The 15,741-nt window shown below is 48.1% G+C and overlaps 1 protein-coding gene across 2 annotated transcripts; it reads right to left on the bottom strand.

Annotated features, from left to right (window-relative positions):
- Positions 1-4,297: 4,297 nt before the first annotated feature.
- Positions 4,298-13,455, bottom strand: NDUFV3 (NADH:ubiquinone oxidoreductase subunit V3). Of its 2 annotated transcripts, XM_080938457.1 has the most exons (4): positions 13,304-13,455; positions 12,079-12,190; positions 6,904-8,025; positions 4,298-4,525 (listed from the first exon to the last, which is right to left on the bottom strand). In XM_080938457.1, exons 1-4 carry the CDS (start codon positions 13,349-13,351, stop codon positions 4,371-4,373), a joined length of 1,437 nt encoding a protein of 478 aa, XP_080794583.1. In that variant the 5' UTR covers positions 13,352-13,455; the 3' UTR covers positions 4,298-4,370. The 2 variants fall into 2 exon arrangements, with proteins under 2 accessions (XP_080794583.1, XP_080794582.1); XM_080938456.1 differs by lacking the exon at positions 6,904-8,025.
- Positions 13,456-15,741: the final 2,286 nt, after the last annotated feature.

The raw sequence follows: 15,741 nt of genomic DNA, 5'->3' as shown, positions 1-15,741 counted from the left end.
TGGCTGTGTTCGTGGGCTTTAAGACCCTCATCCTAGCTGCCTGGAAGTCAGTCTTCTCCTAGCAGCCTTCAGATGAAGATGTGGAACTCTCAGCTCCTCCTGCACCATGTCTGCCAGGATGATGCCATGTCCCCACCTTGAAAATAATGGACTAAACCTCTGAACCTGTAAACCAGCACCAATTAAATGTTGTCCTTTATAAGACTTACAACAGGCTGGAGAGATGGCTCAGTGGTTAAGAGCACCTACTGCTTTTCCAGAGGTCCTGAGTTCAATTTCCAGCAACAGTATACTCATATAACTAAAGTAAATAAATCTTTAAAAAAAAAAAAAAAAAGACTTGCCTTGGTTATGGTGCCTGTTTTTTTGTAAAGATTTATTTACACTGTAGCTATCTTCAGACACATCAGAAGAGGGCATCAGATCTCATTACAGATGGTTGTGAGTCACCATGTGGTTGCTGGGAATTGAACTCAGGACCTCTAGAAGAACAGTCTATCTTTCTAGCCCATGGTGCCTGTTGACAGCAGTAAAACCCTAAGATACACAGCGACCAGCTAAGCAGGTCTCAGATTGCAGAAATCTCATCCTGATGAGCCCAGGGCAGAGGTTCCCATTAGACAACACACAGAAGGGATGAGCACCCCCATGTTAGCAAAGGCATGAGGTTGGAAAGACCATGGCCTAGACTGGCCTTCAAGATGGTGGTTCAGCTATGGCTGTCTGTGGCTCCAACTTTCCCACCCAGTGCTTGAGAATGGCAGTGTTGATCATTGCTGGCTCTGGTTCAACCTTCTTCCCTATCCCATCCAGCACAAGACTAGCAGGAGCTCTAAAGGTATTTTTTACAGTGTAAGTCTACACCCAGAGTGGGAACAGAATCTTAAGCCCTCACATGTTCTTCCAGACCCTTTCCATCTCAGCCACAGTGCCTTCTACACAGATGGGGATGGGGAAGAGGAGTGAAAATTTCAATCAAATCATAGAGCAGAGTTCTCCCAGAGGCCAGAGCTCAATGCTAACAGTTTGGACTAGCCTCAAACTGTGACCACAGCTTCCGGCAGACCGAATGCTAGCTCAGCCCCTGGGCATACACTAAGGTCTTGAGGACCCCTTTCCAGGGTTTCCATTATCAATCTCATGGTGGTCTGTTCTTGTCTCTTCCCCCATGGCCTGCCTCTTTTATCTGCTTTCTACCATTCTGCAGGTCCCTTGCAAGGGTAACCCATATGCCACCCCAACCCCCATCCACCCCACCTCCCTGTACACCTATGAACTCCAGGAAGGAGCAGTGTTCTCATTTAGATGCAAGGCCACAGTTAGCAGCCAATTAGGCTCCTATCAGGTACCTGAGGTGACAGTAGTTCTCCTTAGCTGTTTTGAACCCTTTATATCATATTCTTCTGGAATAAGGGAGAGAGAAGAGGGGCGTTGGATGAAGGTGTCAGGTACTCTACCCGGTCCAGGTTTGTCTTTGACCAGCCCTTTGCCAAAGGGCTCATGGTGACGCCTAGATTCCCTGGGACTGAACAAGATCTTGCCCTGTTTTTTTGTTTTGTGTTTAAGATTTGTTTATTTATTTTATGTATGTGAATACACTAAGCTGTCTTCAGAAACACCAGCAGAGGGCATCAGATCTCATTACAGATGGTTGTGAGTCACCATGTGGTTGCTGGGATTTGAACTCAGGACCTCTAGAAGAACAGTCAGTGCTCTAACCACTGAGCCATCTCTCCAGCCCCCATTCTTTTGTTACCCAGGTGTGCAAGCCTGACTCTGTTGGGGAGATCTGGGCACGCTTGTTTGGCTTTGAAGCCAGAATGCAAACCACTGAAACACAAAGTGGGTGTTTATTTTGATTCTCTCTACAATGAATATAGCAGAGGCTTTCCCGCTCTCGCTCTATTTCCTTCCTTTCCTTCCTTTCTTTGTTTTTTGAGGTAATGTTTCTCTGTGTAGCCCTGGCTGTCCTGGAACTCACTCTGTAGTCCAGACTGGCCTCTGAACTCAGAGGTGCACCTGCCTCTGTCTCTTGAGTGCTAGGATTAAAAGCATGCACCACCTCTGCCCTTTGGGCTCCTGCTATCTTTAAGGGTTAAGGTGACTTTGTATATGAGCTGCTTCAGTCCGTGGAGTCTGTGCCAGGTATGAGGGAGCAACATCTAGAAAAGATACCAGGGTACTGGTGACAGAAAAATAGGAACCATAATCAAATTGGTTTTAAAATTCAGCCCAAGCAAAGCAGTAAAACTCATCGTATAGGACTTGTGTCAGTCTGGAAAGCCGTCCCAATACATTGACTCAAAGTGCAAACAAGTTCAAGCCACACAGATGCTCTGGCAGCAGTCCTCCAGAGAGCACAGAAAACAACAGGGTACTCACTGTATCACTACCAGATGGAGGACCCAGGGAGCACCAGCTGTGACCAGGCCCGGGGCTGTTTGTCATTGTCCTTCAGCCCTTTCAGGGCAGTGAGCCAGCTGCTAAGAAGGCTGAGCTAGCCCAGAGAGACCAGTTCCAAGGCAAGAATGGTTCAAGCCTCATACTTCCTGTTCAAATCAGAATGCACTTAACCCTTAGGGCTACAGAGATGGCTCAGCGGGTAAGAGCTGCCAAGCCTGGTGACCTGAGTTCTGTCCTTTGGACCCACATAGTGGAAGGAGAAAAAAATCCATTCCTGTAGGCCTTCCTCTGGTCTGCAGATGTGTGCTATGATACATGTAGATGTATGTGTGCACGCATGTGTGCACTCATGCACACAGGCAAACACACACACACATACACACACACACACACACACACACACACACACACACACACAGATGTGGTTTATATATTTCTTATCACCCAAGGCTTCACATCCCACAATACATATACCTGATAATCTTTTTAAATTTTATTTTATGTTTAAAGATTTTTTTTACTTATCTATTTTATATACATGAGAGTATACTGTAACTGTCTTCAGACACACCACAAGAGGGCATCTCTCCAGCCCACTAATAAGATTTCTCATTAAACTACTTCAATATGTACCAAGTTAGCAAAAATGGAAATCAGGAAGAATTTTGAGAATTTACCATTAGTCCAGATAACATCTACATCTCCCTGGATTGACTTAGCTTGAGGAGGACATACCCATGTCTCACATCCAGAATCTTGGCTTCAAATTAACAGCATCTCAGGCTAGCGAGATGCTTCAGTGGCTTAAGAGCACCGACTGTTCTTCCACCAGAGGCTCTGCTGTTCTGAAGGGCACACGTTAATCCTTGAGAATGTGGGTGCACATGCCCAGATCCCAGGAATCGAGAAGCTGAGCGGGAGGGTCCAATTGAGGCCAGGCTGGGCACAATTACAGTTAAAATCAGTGTAATGTACACACTTAATTTTTTGTTTAACGTAGTAAAAATCAGTGTACCTCCTATCCCTGGTTTCTCTCTCACCACACATACATTTTTCAAACAAAATCTCCGTTAGATTTTACCAATAAAGACTCAGGAGCCAGAGGCTGAGGTGAAAGCCTTCGAGCTCAGAGAGGCAGAGTAGGCACCCAGCTGCCCTTCCTCTGTCCCAGAAGCCGTGCCCCTCTCCCACACCAACTCAAAAAAACTTTCAAACTGAATGTCCCTCCCTTCGACTTCCCATCTATCTGTCCTTCTGACTTCCTCTTAGTCTCTATTTTTTTTTTTTTTTAAATAATGCTATGTTTACTTCCTGTCAGCCTGTTGCTTGCTTCACCTCTTGGCCTATGGTTGACTTTATTTAATCCTGTTTCCAATATCCAAGCAGAAAGCTCTTGGATTAAAGGTGTGTGTTAAGGCTGAGCTATACCACAACTAAAAACAGGTTTTCCCAGTAACTGTCAGGGTGATCAAAGACCCTGCAGCACACACGCTAATTTCTGTGTGATGCAGTAGTTTTAAATCAGCGTAACGCCTTTCCCCGGTTCGCTCTGGCTGGGGCTCAGATGGAGCAGCAACTGCTACCGCCGAGTGGGCCTGACTGCGTTTCGCCTCTCATTTTATGGATCCCTCTGGCTGGCTGTAGACCGGCGAGTAAAGAGGGCTGTGGCACACAGCCGTCCCTAAGTGCGTCCCGCAATAGACGACGTCCCACAGGCCTTGTTAGAGATGATGCGGTTTCGTGTCTCAAGGAGCTACAGATTCTAATCTGGAAGAACCCGTGAACACTTCACTGTGACCCCCAGGGGGACGCCACCGAATCACAGACTATACAAGTAATCGGGGTGCCACGAACTTTCTGGAAGGCGTGAGGGAGAAATAACCACGTACGGAGCTTTGTGGCTCTGATTTTTATTCTCAGAGACAAGAGCTCATGGGACCGATATGGGGGTCTGCCCTGAGCTGAGCTCAGTGCCGAGGCGACTCTCGTCCCGAAGACGGCTGTGGCAGCCTGAACTTGGAGAGGTCCAGGTTCAGGTCTAAGAAGGTGTATGTGTTGTAGTCATGATGCTGCAGGTTCTTGTAGGTGGTCATGTCGGCCGGCTCAGGAGTCAGCGTGGGCTCTGTAGAGGAAAGTGACAGGACAGTTGTCACACACATACGACAGTCTGGGCATCTTAGGAAGCAGAAGTCTCTACGCCACCAGTTTATATCTCGTGAGCACTCTAACTAGAAGACAGAGTCCCGTATCTTCAAGAGTAAAAGAGTCACCTGAACATTCATGCCGGAGATCTTGGTCTGCCTTACCAGTTAAGCGTAATCACAAAGCACAAGGAGGCAGTGCTTTGACCGTAAAACTCTAACCCCGCCGCAGAAACCTTCCCCGAGACTGCGGCACAGGCCTGCCAGGAGACAGACGACTCTCGACTTTGTTTTTGATCATAAAATGTCGGAGTCTAACATCTCCGAGAGGGGACAGGACAAGGCTGCCTCATTTCTTCTGCCGGAACGCAGTACCTCACCCTCCCTTCGTGTATTTCCAAGTCCTGGGCTCTTACGTTTGGAAGGTTCTGGCATTATGAATGGACTCCTAGGCCATGTAAAAATTTCACAGGAGAGAAATCACATTTTTTGGGACATCTGCCTGTGATGGAAATAACCAGGCACAGACACGAGAAAAACCCGAGTGTTACACTAATGGTAAAAATGAGCCTGGGGGGTGGGCTGGAGAGATGGCTCAGTGGTTAAGAGCACTGACTGCTCTTCCAGAGGTCCTCAGTTCAAATCCCAGCAACCACATGGTGGCTCACAACCATCTGTGATGGGATCTGATGACCTCTTCTGGTGTGTCTGAAGTTATCTACAGTGTACTCAAATACATGAAATAAATAAGCAAACAAATCTTTAAAAAAGGAGCATGGGAACTAGGAAGGAGCTGCAGTTTGGCCATTTTAACTTTTTGAAGAAAATTGTTATCCTCCAAACTTCAGACAAAAGAACACTAATTTCTTCTTTTATCTTAAATGGGAAAATAAATCTATAGACCTAAGTTCTTGATAATCTTAAAATTCAAAGCGTGGGACTGAAGCAAAAGGAGGGGGCTCTTCTGCGACACAAACACAAGGCAGGAGACAGCAAAGCTGGCGACAGCCAAGGGGCAAAGTCTTCACTGAGCCTCTTCCGGGATCGTGCCGGTAGACCCGACTCAGTTTCCATTCACAAACACCCCACCACCTTAAATACGCATCTCTCCATTCCAAATACCAAAGCTGTTTCTCTTCCTTTAATTTCAAGAAAGGAAGGAAAGAAGGACAAAAGGATGTCTTATAGAGTTGGCAGCTGAGGCTCTTCAGTGTGCGGAACCCACGGATTACATACAAAAGTATCGCAGGGGAGGTGACATTTGATGGGAGGGGGCGCAGCATAAATGTTTATCAAGAACAGCCCACCTGTAAGCAAGAAGCTCTGAGCAAGGACCACTTTGTGAGCCTCAGCTGCCAGCAAAGAGAGCTGGGGTTGGAAGAGAGGCAAGGTTTGTTTTTGCAGTACTGGAAACTGAGCCCAGGACATTACTCACTAGCTAAACCCCACGTTAAGCTATAACAGCAGCCCTGTGAGTCCTGTTTCCCGGAGAGACAACCTAGAAATCTTAAGTCTGAAAACTGCAACAGGGTCCGAAAGGCAGGTTCCGAGGTCTTAGAAGTCTGGTGAGCACTGGTACCTGGCGTATTAGTGAGGGAGGAGAAATGGAAAAGGAAGAAAACAGAAATGTTGTAAACATCCTGGAAGAGCTTATGGTTAGCACACGGGATGAGGGGGTGATGCAAATTAGGCGATGAGGGGGCGTGGCTGGGGATGACTCGCAGGTGCAGGAAGGTCTCGTTAGCGATGGCGCCATCTTAAGGAGGACTCGGGAACTGTGGGTTCTAAAATCAAATAATTCCTGTTTCTCAGGAATGATGATAGGAGTACTGTCCCCTTTGAAAAGCCCCTCATTAGGAACTCACTGTAGATTATACAGCTTACTGTGCTGGGAAAATCCCTCAGATACTGTCTACGGTTGCATGCCGGTTAACACTCGCCACTAAGGCACCCGTCTGGTTCAGTTCACTCGAGGGCTATCACTCCTGGCAGGATTTCTGCTGTGGGCAAGTTCATGAGCTACGTGCGTGGATATCCCTCAAGGTTATGTATGGTGATGCTAGGCTGTCATAGCTTCCATAAATTACGCCGTCTAAGAAATAGCTAAATGAGACCGAGAGAGATGCATGAAGGATCCCAGCACCTGGGAGTCGGAGACAGCGGGATTAGGGTCGCAATGCCAGTGTTAGCTACCTATCGAGTTTGAAATTAGCCTGCACTACAAGAGACTCTTGTGTCAAAAAAAAAAAAAAAAAAAAAAAAAAGATTCTTTTTTCTAAACATACAGAAACTCAAGAGGGTTCTTTAGGATCTATACACCCTAAAGGACAAGGAGAGTCTGAACCAAGGCAAGGTGTACCCTGTGTGTCGGCTGGGGCTTCCTGGGGTGGGCCTGCATCAGTGGGTGGGGCTTCAGCGGCCGCCACCTGGAACCTCCCCTCCAGCTGTGGTCCAGTTCTGTCTTCACAGGTTTCCTTCTCCTGCGCAGGATCTGTCTTCGAATATCTCACAAGTTTCTGCTCCTCCAAGGTCTCCTCCTTGGCCTGGAAGCATCCTTCTGCTCCCTGTTTCTCCAGGCTTTCTTTTCTGATCAGGGGAGAAGCTGTCTGCCATTCAGGCTCTGGCACTTTTGGTTCCAGGCGTCTAGCTCCCAACCCGGGGGCAGCGGCTTGCGGGTGTTCTGCGCTGGCCTCCTGTGTTCGAGCTGTGGGCACTGGCCCACTGGTGGGCTGTGTGGATACTGTGGCTTTCCTGTGGCCGGGTAAGGTTCCTCCAGCTTCAAATGGCTTTGTGCTTTCCTTTACTGTCTTGTCTGGCCTCAGTTTCCTCTGCTGCTCTTCTTTCTTCACATTTTGCTCCAAAATCTCACTGGACCGTGGGCTGGATGTCATGGCCTTTGACCTGGTTTCTTTGATATCTTCCACAGGCTTGGTGAAGGTCTCTTTCTTCTTAGGCTGCAGGGGCTTCTCTGGGTAGGTAACGTCTGTGTGTGGCTTTTGTGCCTTGGACTTCTCTTTTGTAGAAACTGTGGTTTTAGGGGCCCCGTTCTTTAAGGGATGGGCGGCCTCCGGTTTGGAAAACCCTGCCTTGCCTTTGCTTGCCACAGGGCGACCAACGTCTGAGTCATGCTCCTCCCCATCAGAGTCTGAATCTGAGGAGCTGGATGAGGAAGACGAGGAGGAAGATGAGGATGAGTCCTCTGTCACTTTCTGCACATGCCGCCGCTGAGCCTCTGAGGCAGAACCCAGTGCTTGGAGTGGAGGCATAACTTTCTGAGGGAATGCTACCAAAGTCTTTCTTGACAAATGCTTCGGAAGCCCTTTGTCTGTGAGCAGCAGGCTGCTGCCAGGGTGTGGGCCTGTGACAGCCCCACCTGTGTTCTCCTCTGACGGGTAAGAACTGGGTGGAGGTGGGCTTTTGGATAGTGCCGCTGCTGTGTGCGTGACTAGGGGCTTGCCCCTCTCCTCTGCTCCCACCACATCTGGGAAACGGCATAAAGAACATTTGTTATTTAAGGAACAACTCAAAACCATAGACATTGCATTGCGTACCAGCATGTCGTCATAACGCTGTTCGGGTAATTGACACGAAGTAGGCTCCAGGAACCTCTCCACGTGCCCGGGGAGACTAGCCTGAGAGGAGCCTTCAGGGAGGGGCCTTCTCACCAACCAGAGCGGCAGACTGACTCCATTTCTCACACGCCTTGCTTCCCAGACGAAAAGTACTCTAGAATGACCTCCCCCGGATTTACAACAGGCAAACGCTAATGTAGCTGTTTTCTGTTGACTACACAGGTTTTACAAGTGCATGGCTTCTTGAAGCAATAGCACCACTGAGTACTTGGTACTTCTTGAATATTAAATCTGACCTTCCTGAACAGAGCAGCAGGGGTCTAGACAGGAGTTTGCTTGGCGCATCGCTGCGAGAACAGTCAGAGGGAGGGAAGGAGTGGCAACAGCTTTTCAAGTAAAGCTGCCCTAAAAAGGAAGAAACATCCTCAAAAGTCACACGGGTCACATGGGGACTTCTTTAGCCAAGAAAACAAGCTTCACAAAACCCGAACGTCTAGAATAATTTAATACCACACACATCACTGGAAACAGATGTTAGATGCAGAAACAAACAGACAAAAGCCCAACAGGATAAGTTCTATCGGGGGAAAAAAAAAATCTTACATTTCACGGTCGTTCATGAAAGAGCAAAACTGAAAAAAGATTGCAGTAGAGCTAACTTCATTGAGTCCTCTCAGTCGTCAGTCTTTCTAACTGTACGGATCAGGAGGAAAACACAGGACAAGTTGTTAAAATGGTACCTCTGAGCTGAAGTGGAACCGAACAGTCTCCAGATGAGCAGATGTAGAGTCTTTAAGACAGGGCCACATTTATTCTAAAAGTGCCTTCCTCCTCCTCTGTGGTAGGATCAGACCCCTCTTACCCATCTTATAATGGTGGTACCCACACAAGGGGCCAAGAACCTACAATTAACTGGTAGAGCAGGAACCAGGAAAAGTGAAGTTTCACAAGAGGGAAAAAGAGTGACAGACAGACACTGTGAAGGGAAAGGACCAGAGCCAGAGCAGTGGCTGACAGCTGAAACCAGCCCTGGGCACCCAGAGTAAGGACCGACCCACTGCCTCTGAACACAGCACTGATTGCTTGGTAGTACAGCAGAGACAGGCAGTGCAAACTCCCTCTCTCTGAGCCACAGCCGTATAGCCCAGAATTCCCAGCTCCTAGCCTACTACTCACCTACATCACTGGTATTTTCCTGAGCTCGATTCTTACAAATAGAAGACGGTCTGAGAGCTGGGGTGTGGTTCTGCTGGCACAGGGCCCTCAGCTCAACCCTGCACTGCATGAAAGCTGGTGTGGCGGTACATGACTGGAGGTAGAGGCAGGAGGCTCATAAGTTCAAGGTCGTCCTCAGCAAGTCTGAAGCTAGCCTGGACTACATAAGGCTCTATCTCAATCAAAATAAACAGATAAAGATGGCTACTTGAATAGCAAAATGATGGACTGATGCTTCCAGGATGTTCTGAGGATTTCGGGGTTTGTTCTTATGCTCATGGAAGGTCCTTGGTTCAACAGCCCCCTCAACACACACACACCCTACACTGAAAACTTACATTGTGGGTTATTTACCTACAAAACCAGAAAGGACATTCCAGACAGGCAGACCGGCTTGACCAGGAGACCAGTATTTCGGAATGAGAAGTCCTGACAGTTCATCTTCTCATTGGTTATAGGAAGAATTCCAGGGAAAGGCTAACAGAGGAGGAGCTGGTTTTGCTTTTGATGGACAGGGGTCAGTTTCTGTCCTGTCCTTATCTTCGAGCCTCAGGACAGTTGCCACCACTAACCAGCATCCCCTGCAGGTCTGAATTCACCCACCAGTGGCGTAGGTCAAGAAGGCGAACGAGGCCTCCGGGAAGCACACTTGGCGTGTGGACACAGGATGTAGCATCCTCACCCAGCCTTTTAGCTACAGACTGACTTTCCTTAACAAACAGCCTAACAGGACCCCTGCTGCCTACCCCAGACTCCCACAGCCCCCTCTAAGAGCACAGAAAGGGACCATGGCAGCCTACACACAACCAAGTCTCTGAATACTATCTAACGGCATCAGCGGGTTCTCCCAGTGGCCGCGCCATCTCCTCTCGGGACACAACTCAAATTTCCAAATGTCTGGCTGAGGACGGAGAACACGGTGTTCAAGCTTTTGGTCAAAGAAAAGGAGGCAGCTGTGCACTAGTGGGGGCAGGAAAGAGGGCTCAGTGTGTAGAGCAGGTATTGTTCTGACAGAGGACCCAGGTTTGGTTCCCTGTACCCACTCTGGGTGGCTCACAGTAGAGCTCAACGCCCCCTTCTGCCCTTTAGGGGTACTGCACTCACGCATGCATAGCCGCACAATGATATAGACACACAGTCAAATAAAAAAATTAAATAAATAAAGTGCAGAAGTAATAAGACAAATTAGCAGCCCTAAAATATTCCTACGTGGGTGTCAATGGTTTGGAAAACTAACCCAGGAACAAAGCCCTCTCACAAAGGTACCTTAAACATGGCTGGAAGAGTGAGACCTACATTTCATAGGCCTAGGATTACACAAGTGTACCGACTTACAGAAAAATATTGGGGAGAATCCAGATCTCTCCCCTTCTCATCTCCAGAAGTAAGACAGTATGACTGAAACACAGACCATGGCCACGCCACATACGGCACACAATTCACATCCTTGTTTTGGATGTTTCTTAAGTATACCGGGATTATATATTCTGTGGTTGTACTTTAAGTAGTCCTCGCGTTTATGGTTTCTGTTTTTCAGTGCATCCAAAAGAAAAGAAAAAAAAGAGAGAACCGTGTTTGAAAAGTCAGCCAGGCTCAGGCAGAACTGAGTCACATTCCTCTGGAATTCACGCCAGGGCACCTTTACAGTGGGGCTGATAAAGGTGTGTGAGTAGTGCAGGAAAGGTTGTAGGCGGGCGCTGTCTAACGGTGCCAATGCTTACTGACACCAGCACCCAGACAGGGAGAAAACAAATGAATCGTAGTTTCACGCAGACATGCAGAGGAGATGCTATTTTAGTGAAACTAACACTGAACTCAATCACCACTCCCCAATCCCAAGGTAGGATGGAAGAACTGCCAAGAGGCAGCTCCGCTCACTTGTTCAAGGGTAGTTTAGGGCTCCCTGAATTAAGAAACTAAATTCTATGGATCCGATACGCGAACTGTAAAAAATGTGCAAGGCATAGGAAATAAAACTATCCTCAGAAGACAAGCACTTAAAATGTACTGCATTGGGGTCTGGAGAGATGGCTTGGCAGTTAAGAGCACTGACTGCTCTTCCAGAGGTCCTGAGTTCAATTCCCAGAAACCACACAGTGGCTCACAACCATCTGTAATGGGATCTGATGCCCTCTTCTGGTGTGTCTGAAGACAGCTACAATGTACTCATATAAATAAATAAATCTTAAAAAACAAAAAAAGATTTAGAAAGTTTGGGCTGGTGAGATTGTTCAGTGGTTAGAGCACTGACTGCTCTTCCAGAGGTTCTGAGTTCACATCCCAGCAACCACATGGTGGCTCACAGCCATCTGTAATGGGATCTGATGCCCTCTGCCGGTGTGTCTGAAGACAGCGACAGTGTACTCACATAAAGTACCGCGTTTCAGCTTGCCTGGCGTGAGGCTATCCTACACTGGCACTCAGATAGGGACAAATGTGACAGAGATCAAAATGATTTTGAAAGGAAACCAGGGGAGGGAAAGTAGGGCAAGGGTCTCACTATTTCATGCTACCGTGTGTTCCTGAAGGCTTGGAAATGCCAGAGCCCTTCAGCTCTCCCTGTTTGGTTGGTCATTTAGGAAGCACTACTCCACATCTAGAGCTAACGCAGAGTCAAACCAAAGCCATTATCACCACTGATGCCGTCCAACCTTCCATCTAGTTATGAGCCGGAGTCTTAGGTTATGTCTGGTCCAGCTCATGTCATGCTATTGACTTTGCCCCAGAGACCATCTTTGAAATCTCACCTTGCTTCTTGGAATCTGGTCCTGTCCGCTTTCCACTCTTCTTTGAGTCTGTAGACAGGGGCACCACAGAAGCCAGTTCTCCTCGGAACACCCTTGCCTCGAGGAGCGCAGCCTAGGGAGAGTCAACAAGGGAAGATACTCACCTCGATAACAGCCATTACAATGTGAGCATTATATATTAATGTCCACGTGGCACACTTATAATTTCCCAAAACAGACACTTGGGAAGTTTTTATTAAACATCAAGACTTTGCCAGCTTCATTATACAAAGCTTCAGGGTATTTTAGGAAAGAGCCTGGTCCTGTGTTCTGCAGAAACCTGGGGCTCAGGGGCTGGTAAGTGGATGGGAGACACACTGCTGAGAAAAGCTCTTGTCACATGTCCTGCAAAGCCTCAGTTAAATCTGTGTTAGCATGGGGGAGGGGGAACGGAGGAGGGAAGTACTGGCTTCTGGAGGTCAGCCATCACCTAGTAGGGCAACTGTAACCCTCAGCCTGGATCCTGGATGCAAGGCCCAGTTGGCTCTCAGCCCAAGACTCCTAGGTCTTAGACAGGGCAGCCAGTTTACTGATTATTTGGTTACTCTACAAAATACTATGTTTCTTTTTGCAAAATTATCTCCCTACACTTGGTAAAGTTGCAGAAACACTCTCTACTAGTAAAAACGATGTAGATAATTGCTCCAGAAGTGTAACAATGTGAGAAGAATCTTACTGTAATTTCGCGGGCAAGATGTGCTAGATTTTAAGATGCTTCATGCCCGGTCCCCAAAAGAACCGGAACACGTCTATTTATACTGATGGTGATCCGCGTATGTACAAATTATGTGTACCGATACACGCTGGAAAAAAAATCGCTGGAAGCAGGATGCCTGCAGGAGTAACTAAATAGTGTCCATCTGAGGATGGCGGCCCTCTGTAACCTGTATTCTATTTTGCTGTGAGCACTTCCGGTTTGGGGGCCGGTCCAATGACAGCTCTTGACAAGAAAGCGCAGAGCCCTAGGTTCCATCCACCGAACCCAACCCAAACAAACCCCAACACTGGTCTTGCTGAGGTTTCGTTTTTAAAACAGCCGAGGAATGTCGGCTTCACTTCTGCAGAGAAAATCCTCTCCCGGCCAGGTGAGCACACCCAGGTCCTGGGACCCCTCACCGCACCGAGCCCAAGCGTGCACCTAAGGGCCAGACTAGGGTCCGGGAAGCTCTCCCCGTTCGCCCTTTACCTTCAGCGCCCGGATTCGTCCTCCCCGCAGCAGGAGAGAGACCGCCATGGCACAGATGCCAAGCGCCGAGGTCGCAACCTAGGTACGTGACCTGAGCGTGCACTCGCACCACCCGAGGCTCGGCCCGTCGTCCACGTTCGCCAATCGCACACCAGGGTGGGCCCAAGCGTCTGCGCGCGCATCTTAGGCGGGCTCCCCTGAGGCCACGCCCTGACAGAGTCCACCAATCCCAGGTGGGAGCGCGCGGTGTCCGCCCCTGGGCAGGTCCTGGTGGAAGCCCCGCCCCTCCGATTGGGGATTGCCCACCTTGCCCTGACTTCACCCTTAACTCTGGTCTGCAACCTACCAAAGCTAGAATCGAGTCCTTTGCGTTTCTGGTTCGACTTGAGAATCTTCTGTGTTTGGTGAGATTCTTGTGAGTTTGTTGTTTCTTGGAAATACAACTCGGTGGTAGGGCGTTTGTTCAGTAGGGGAGTGGCCTTGAACAAACGTGGTGATGCCCACCTACCATACCAGCCATAGGGCTAGTTCAAAAACAGTGCTTTACAGCTTTACAGATCAACTGTAAGGATTATAATCAGTAGATAAACTCATTAATAAAGTCGCGCGCGCGCACACACACACACACACACACACATCCTCACCAGTTGGACACCAAGTCTTCAACACACGAGGCTTTTTGGAGAACCATATCCAAGGCATAGCTATGGAGTATATGTTATTGGTTATCAATTCCTACTCCCACTGATTGATTGGTGCCCCCTCCCACATGTTGCCCGGTGCACAGTAAGTATTTCATGCAGATGGTTATGTCTACACCTCCACTTTCCACCAAGGAAAATGCAGTATCAGTAAAAGGGTTCGGGACACTGAATGAATTACTGGGGAGAAAAAATTATTAGCGTTATGAATGTTGTGCACAAGCAGGCAGGGGGACAACCACATGATGGGAACTCCTTGGAGTGTCCAGGCCCTGGAGACATTGGCAGGTCTCTGACAACTGGAGTCAGCCCTTGTGGTAGCATCTTCTATCTCTAAGGATGGAAGGCTTCTGTGACATGAGATTGCTACATGTATTGTGGGCTGAGAATAAGCTAGATTCTAGAAGTGTAGCCTTACAACATCCTTTGAGGCTGACTGGAAATGGGCCTCTGAACAACATCTGGAAATCTCAGGTGACTAAACTGTCACCATCAAGAACCCCTTGACCTTGGCAGAGCTTAGGAGGGCAGAAAAGTCAGGTGCAGGTCTAGACAGCAGTGTGGACACAATCCATTGTCTCTAAAGGAAGAACACACACACAGCATGCTAACAGAATTGTCCTTTTTCACCTAATCTTGTCTCCAGGGGACTCTCCTGTTCAACTTCCTGTAGTGTGCTTGCTTTCCAGGTGAGTGAGTAATACTGAAGGGAACAGGCACTGCCCGTCCTTTGCGGAACCAGAGTTGGAGCTGCAAGATCATAGGACTCAAAGTCTCCACTTCTCACAGCTGACTAGTTTAGATGTAGGAGGAACTGGGAGACGCAAGAACAAACACAAGGGAAAGACTCCTCAGTAGGAGAGCTGTATGCGTTTGCCCCTCTGAGGGCTCATGAGTTGGAAGCTCTTGGTCTCCAGGGTGGTGATGAGAGTCTAGAAGCAGAAAGAGGTGGGGCCCATGGGAAGTAATTAATCATGATGGGTGCAGCTCTTGGGAGGGACTAGTGTTGCTCGTGTGGGCTCCTGGTAATTCTCATAAGACGGGTGTGATGTTTTGGGGGTAATTGGCTTGGTTGATTTAGATTTTTTTTTTTTTTTGAGACAAAATCTCTTTATGTAGCTTAGGCTGCCCTTGAACTTACTCTCCTTAGGAATCTGCCCTTTCCTCCTTCTTCCTTCATTTCTTTGTTGTTGTTTCTTTCTTCCTTTTTTTGATTTTTCAAGACAGAGTTTCTCTATGTATCCCTGGCTGTCCTGAAACTCTCTGTAGACCAGGCTGGCCTCAAACTCACAGAGGCCACCTGCCTCTGTCTCCCGAGTTTTGGGAGGCATGTGACGGCCTGGCTTATTTCTTTTTAAGACAGGGTCTCACCATGCAACTTTGGCTGTCTTGGAACTCACTATGTAGATCAGGCTGGCTTTGAACTTACTTAGATCTGCCTGCCTCTGCCCTCATGTGCTAGGATTAAAAGTGTGTGCCACCATACCCGGTTATGATTTCTTTATTTTTATTTTATGTGTGTGAGTGTGTTGCCTGAATGCATGACTGCACACCATGTGTATGCAGTACCTGCTGAGCTCAAAAGAGGGTCATAGATCCTCTGGAACTGTAGTCTTAGTTGGGAGCTGCCACTTGGGTCCTGGGAATTGGCTCTGAGTTGTCTGAAAGGGCAGCTAATGCTCTTAACCCTTGGGCTATCTTTGTAGCCTTCCAGGCTGAGTTTTAATGTGAATTTTA

The sequence above is a fragment of the Micromys minutus genome (genome assembly GCF_963924665.1).
Source record: "Micromys minutus genome assembly, chromosome: 25".
NCBI lineage: Eukaryota > Metazoa > Chordata > Mammalia > Rodentia > Muridae > Micromys > Micromys minutus.
Note: the sequence above shows the minus strand (reverse complement) of the source record. Positions and strands in the feature narration are given on the sequence as shown.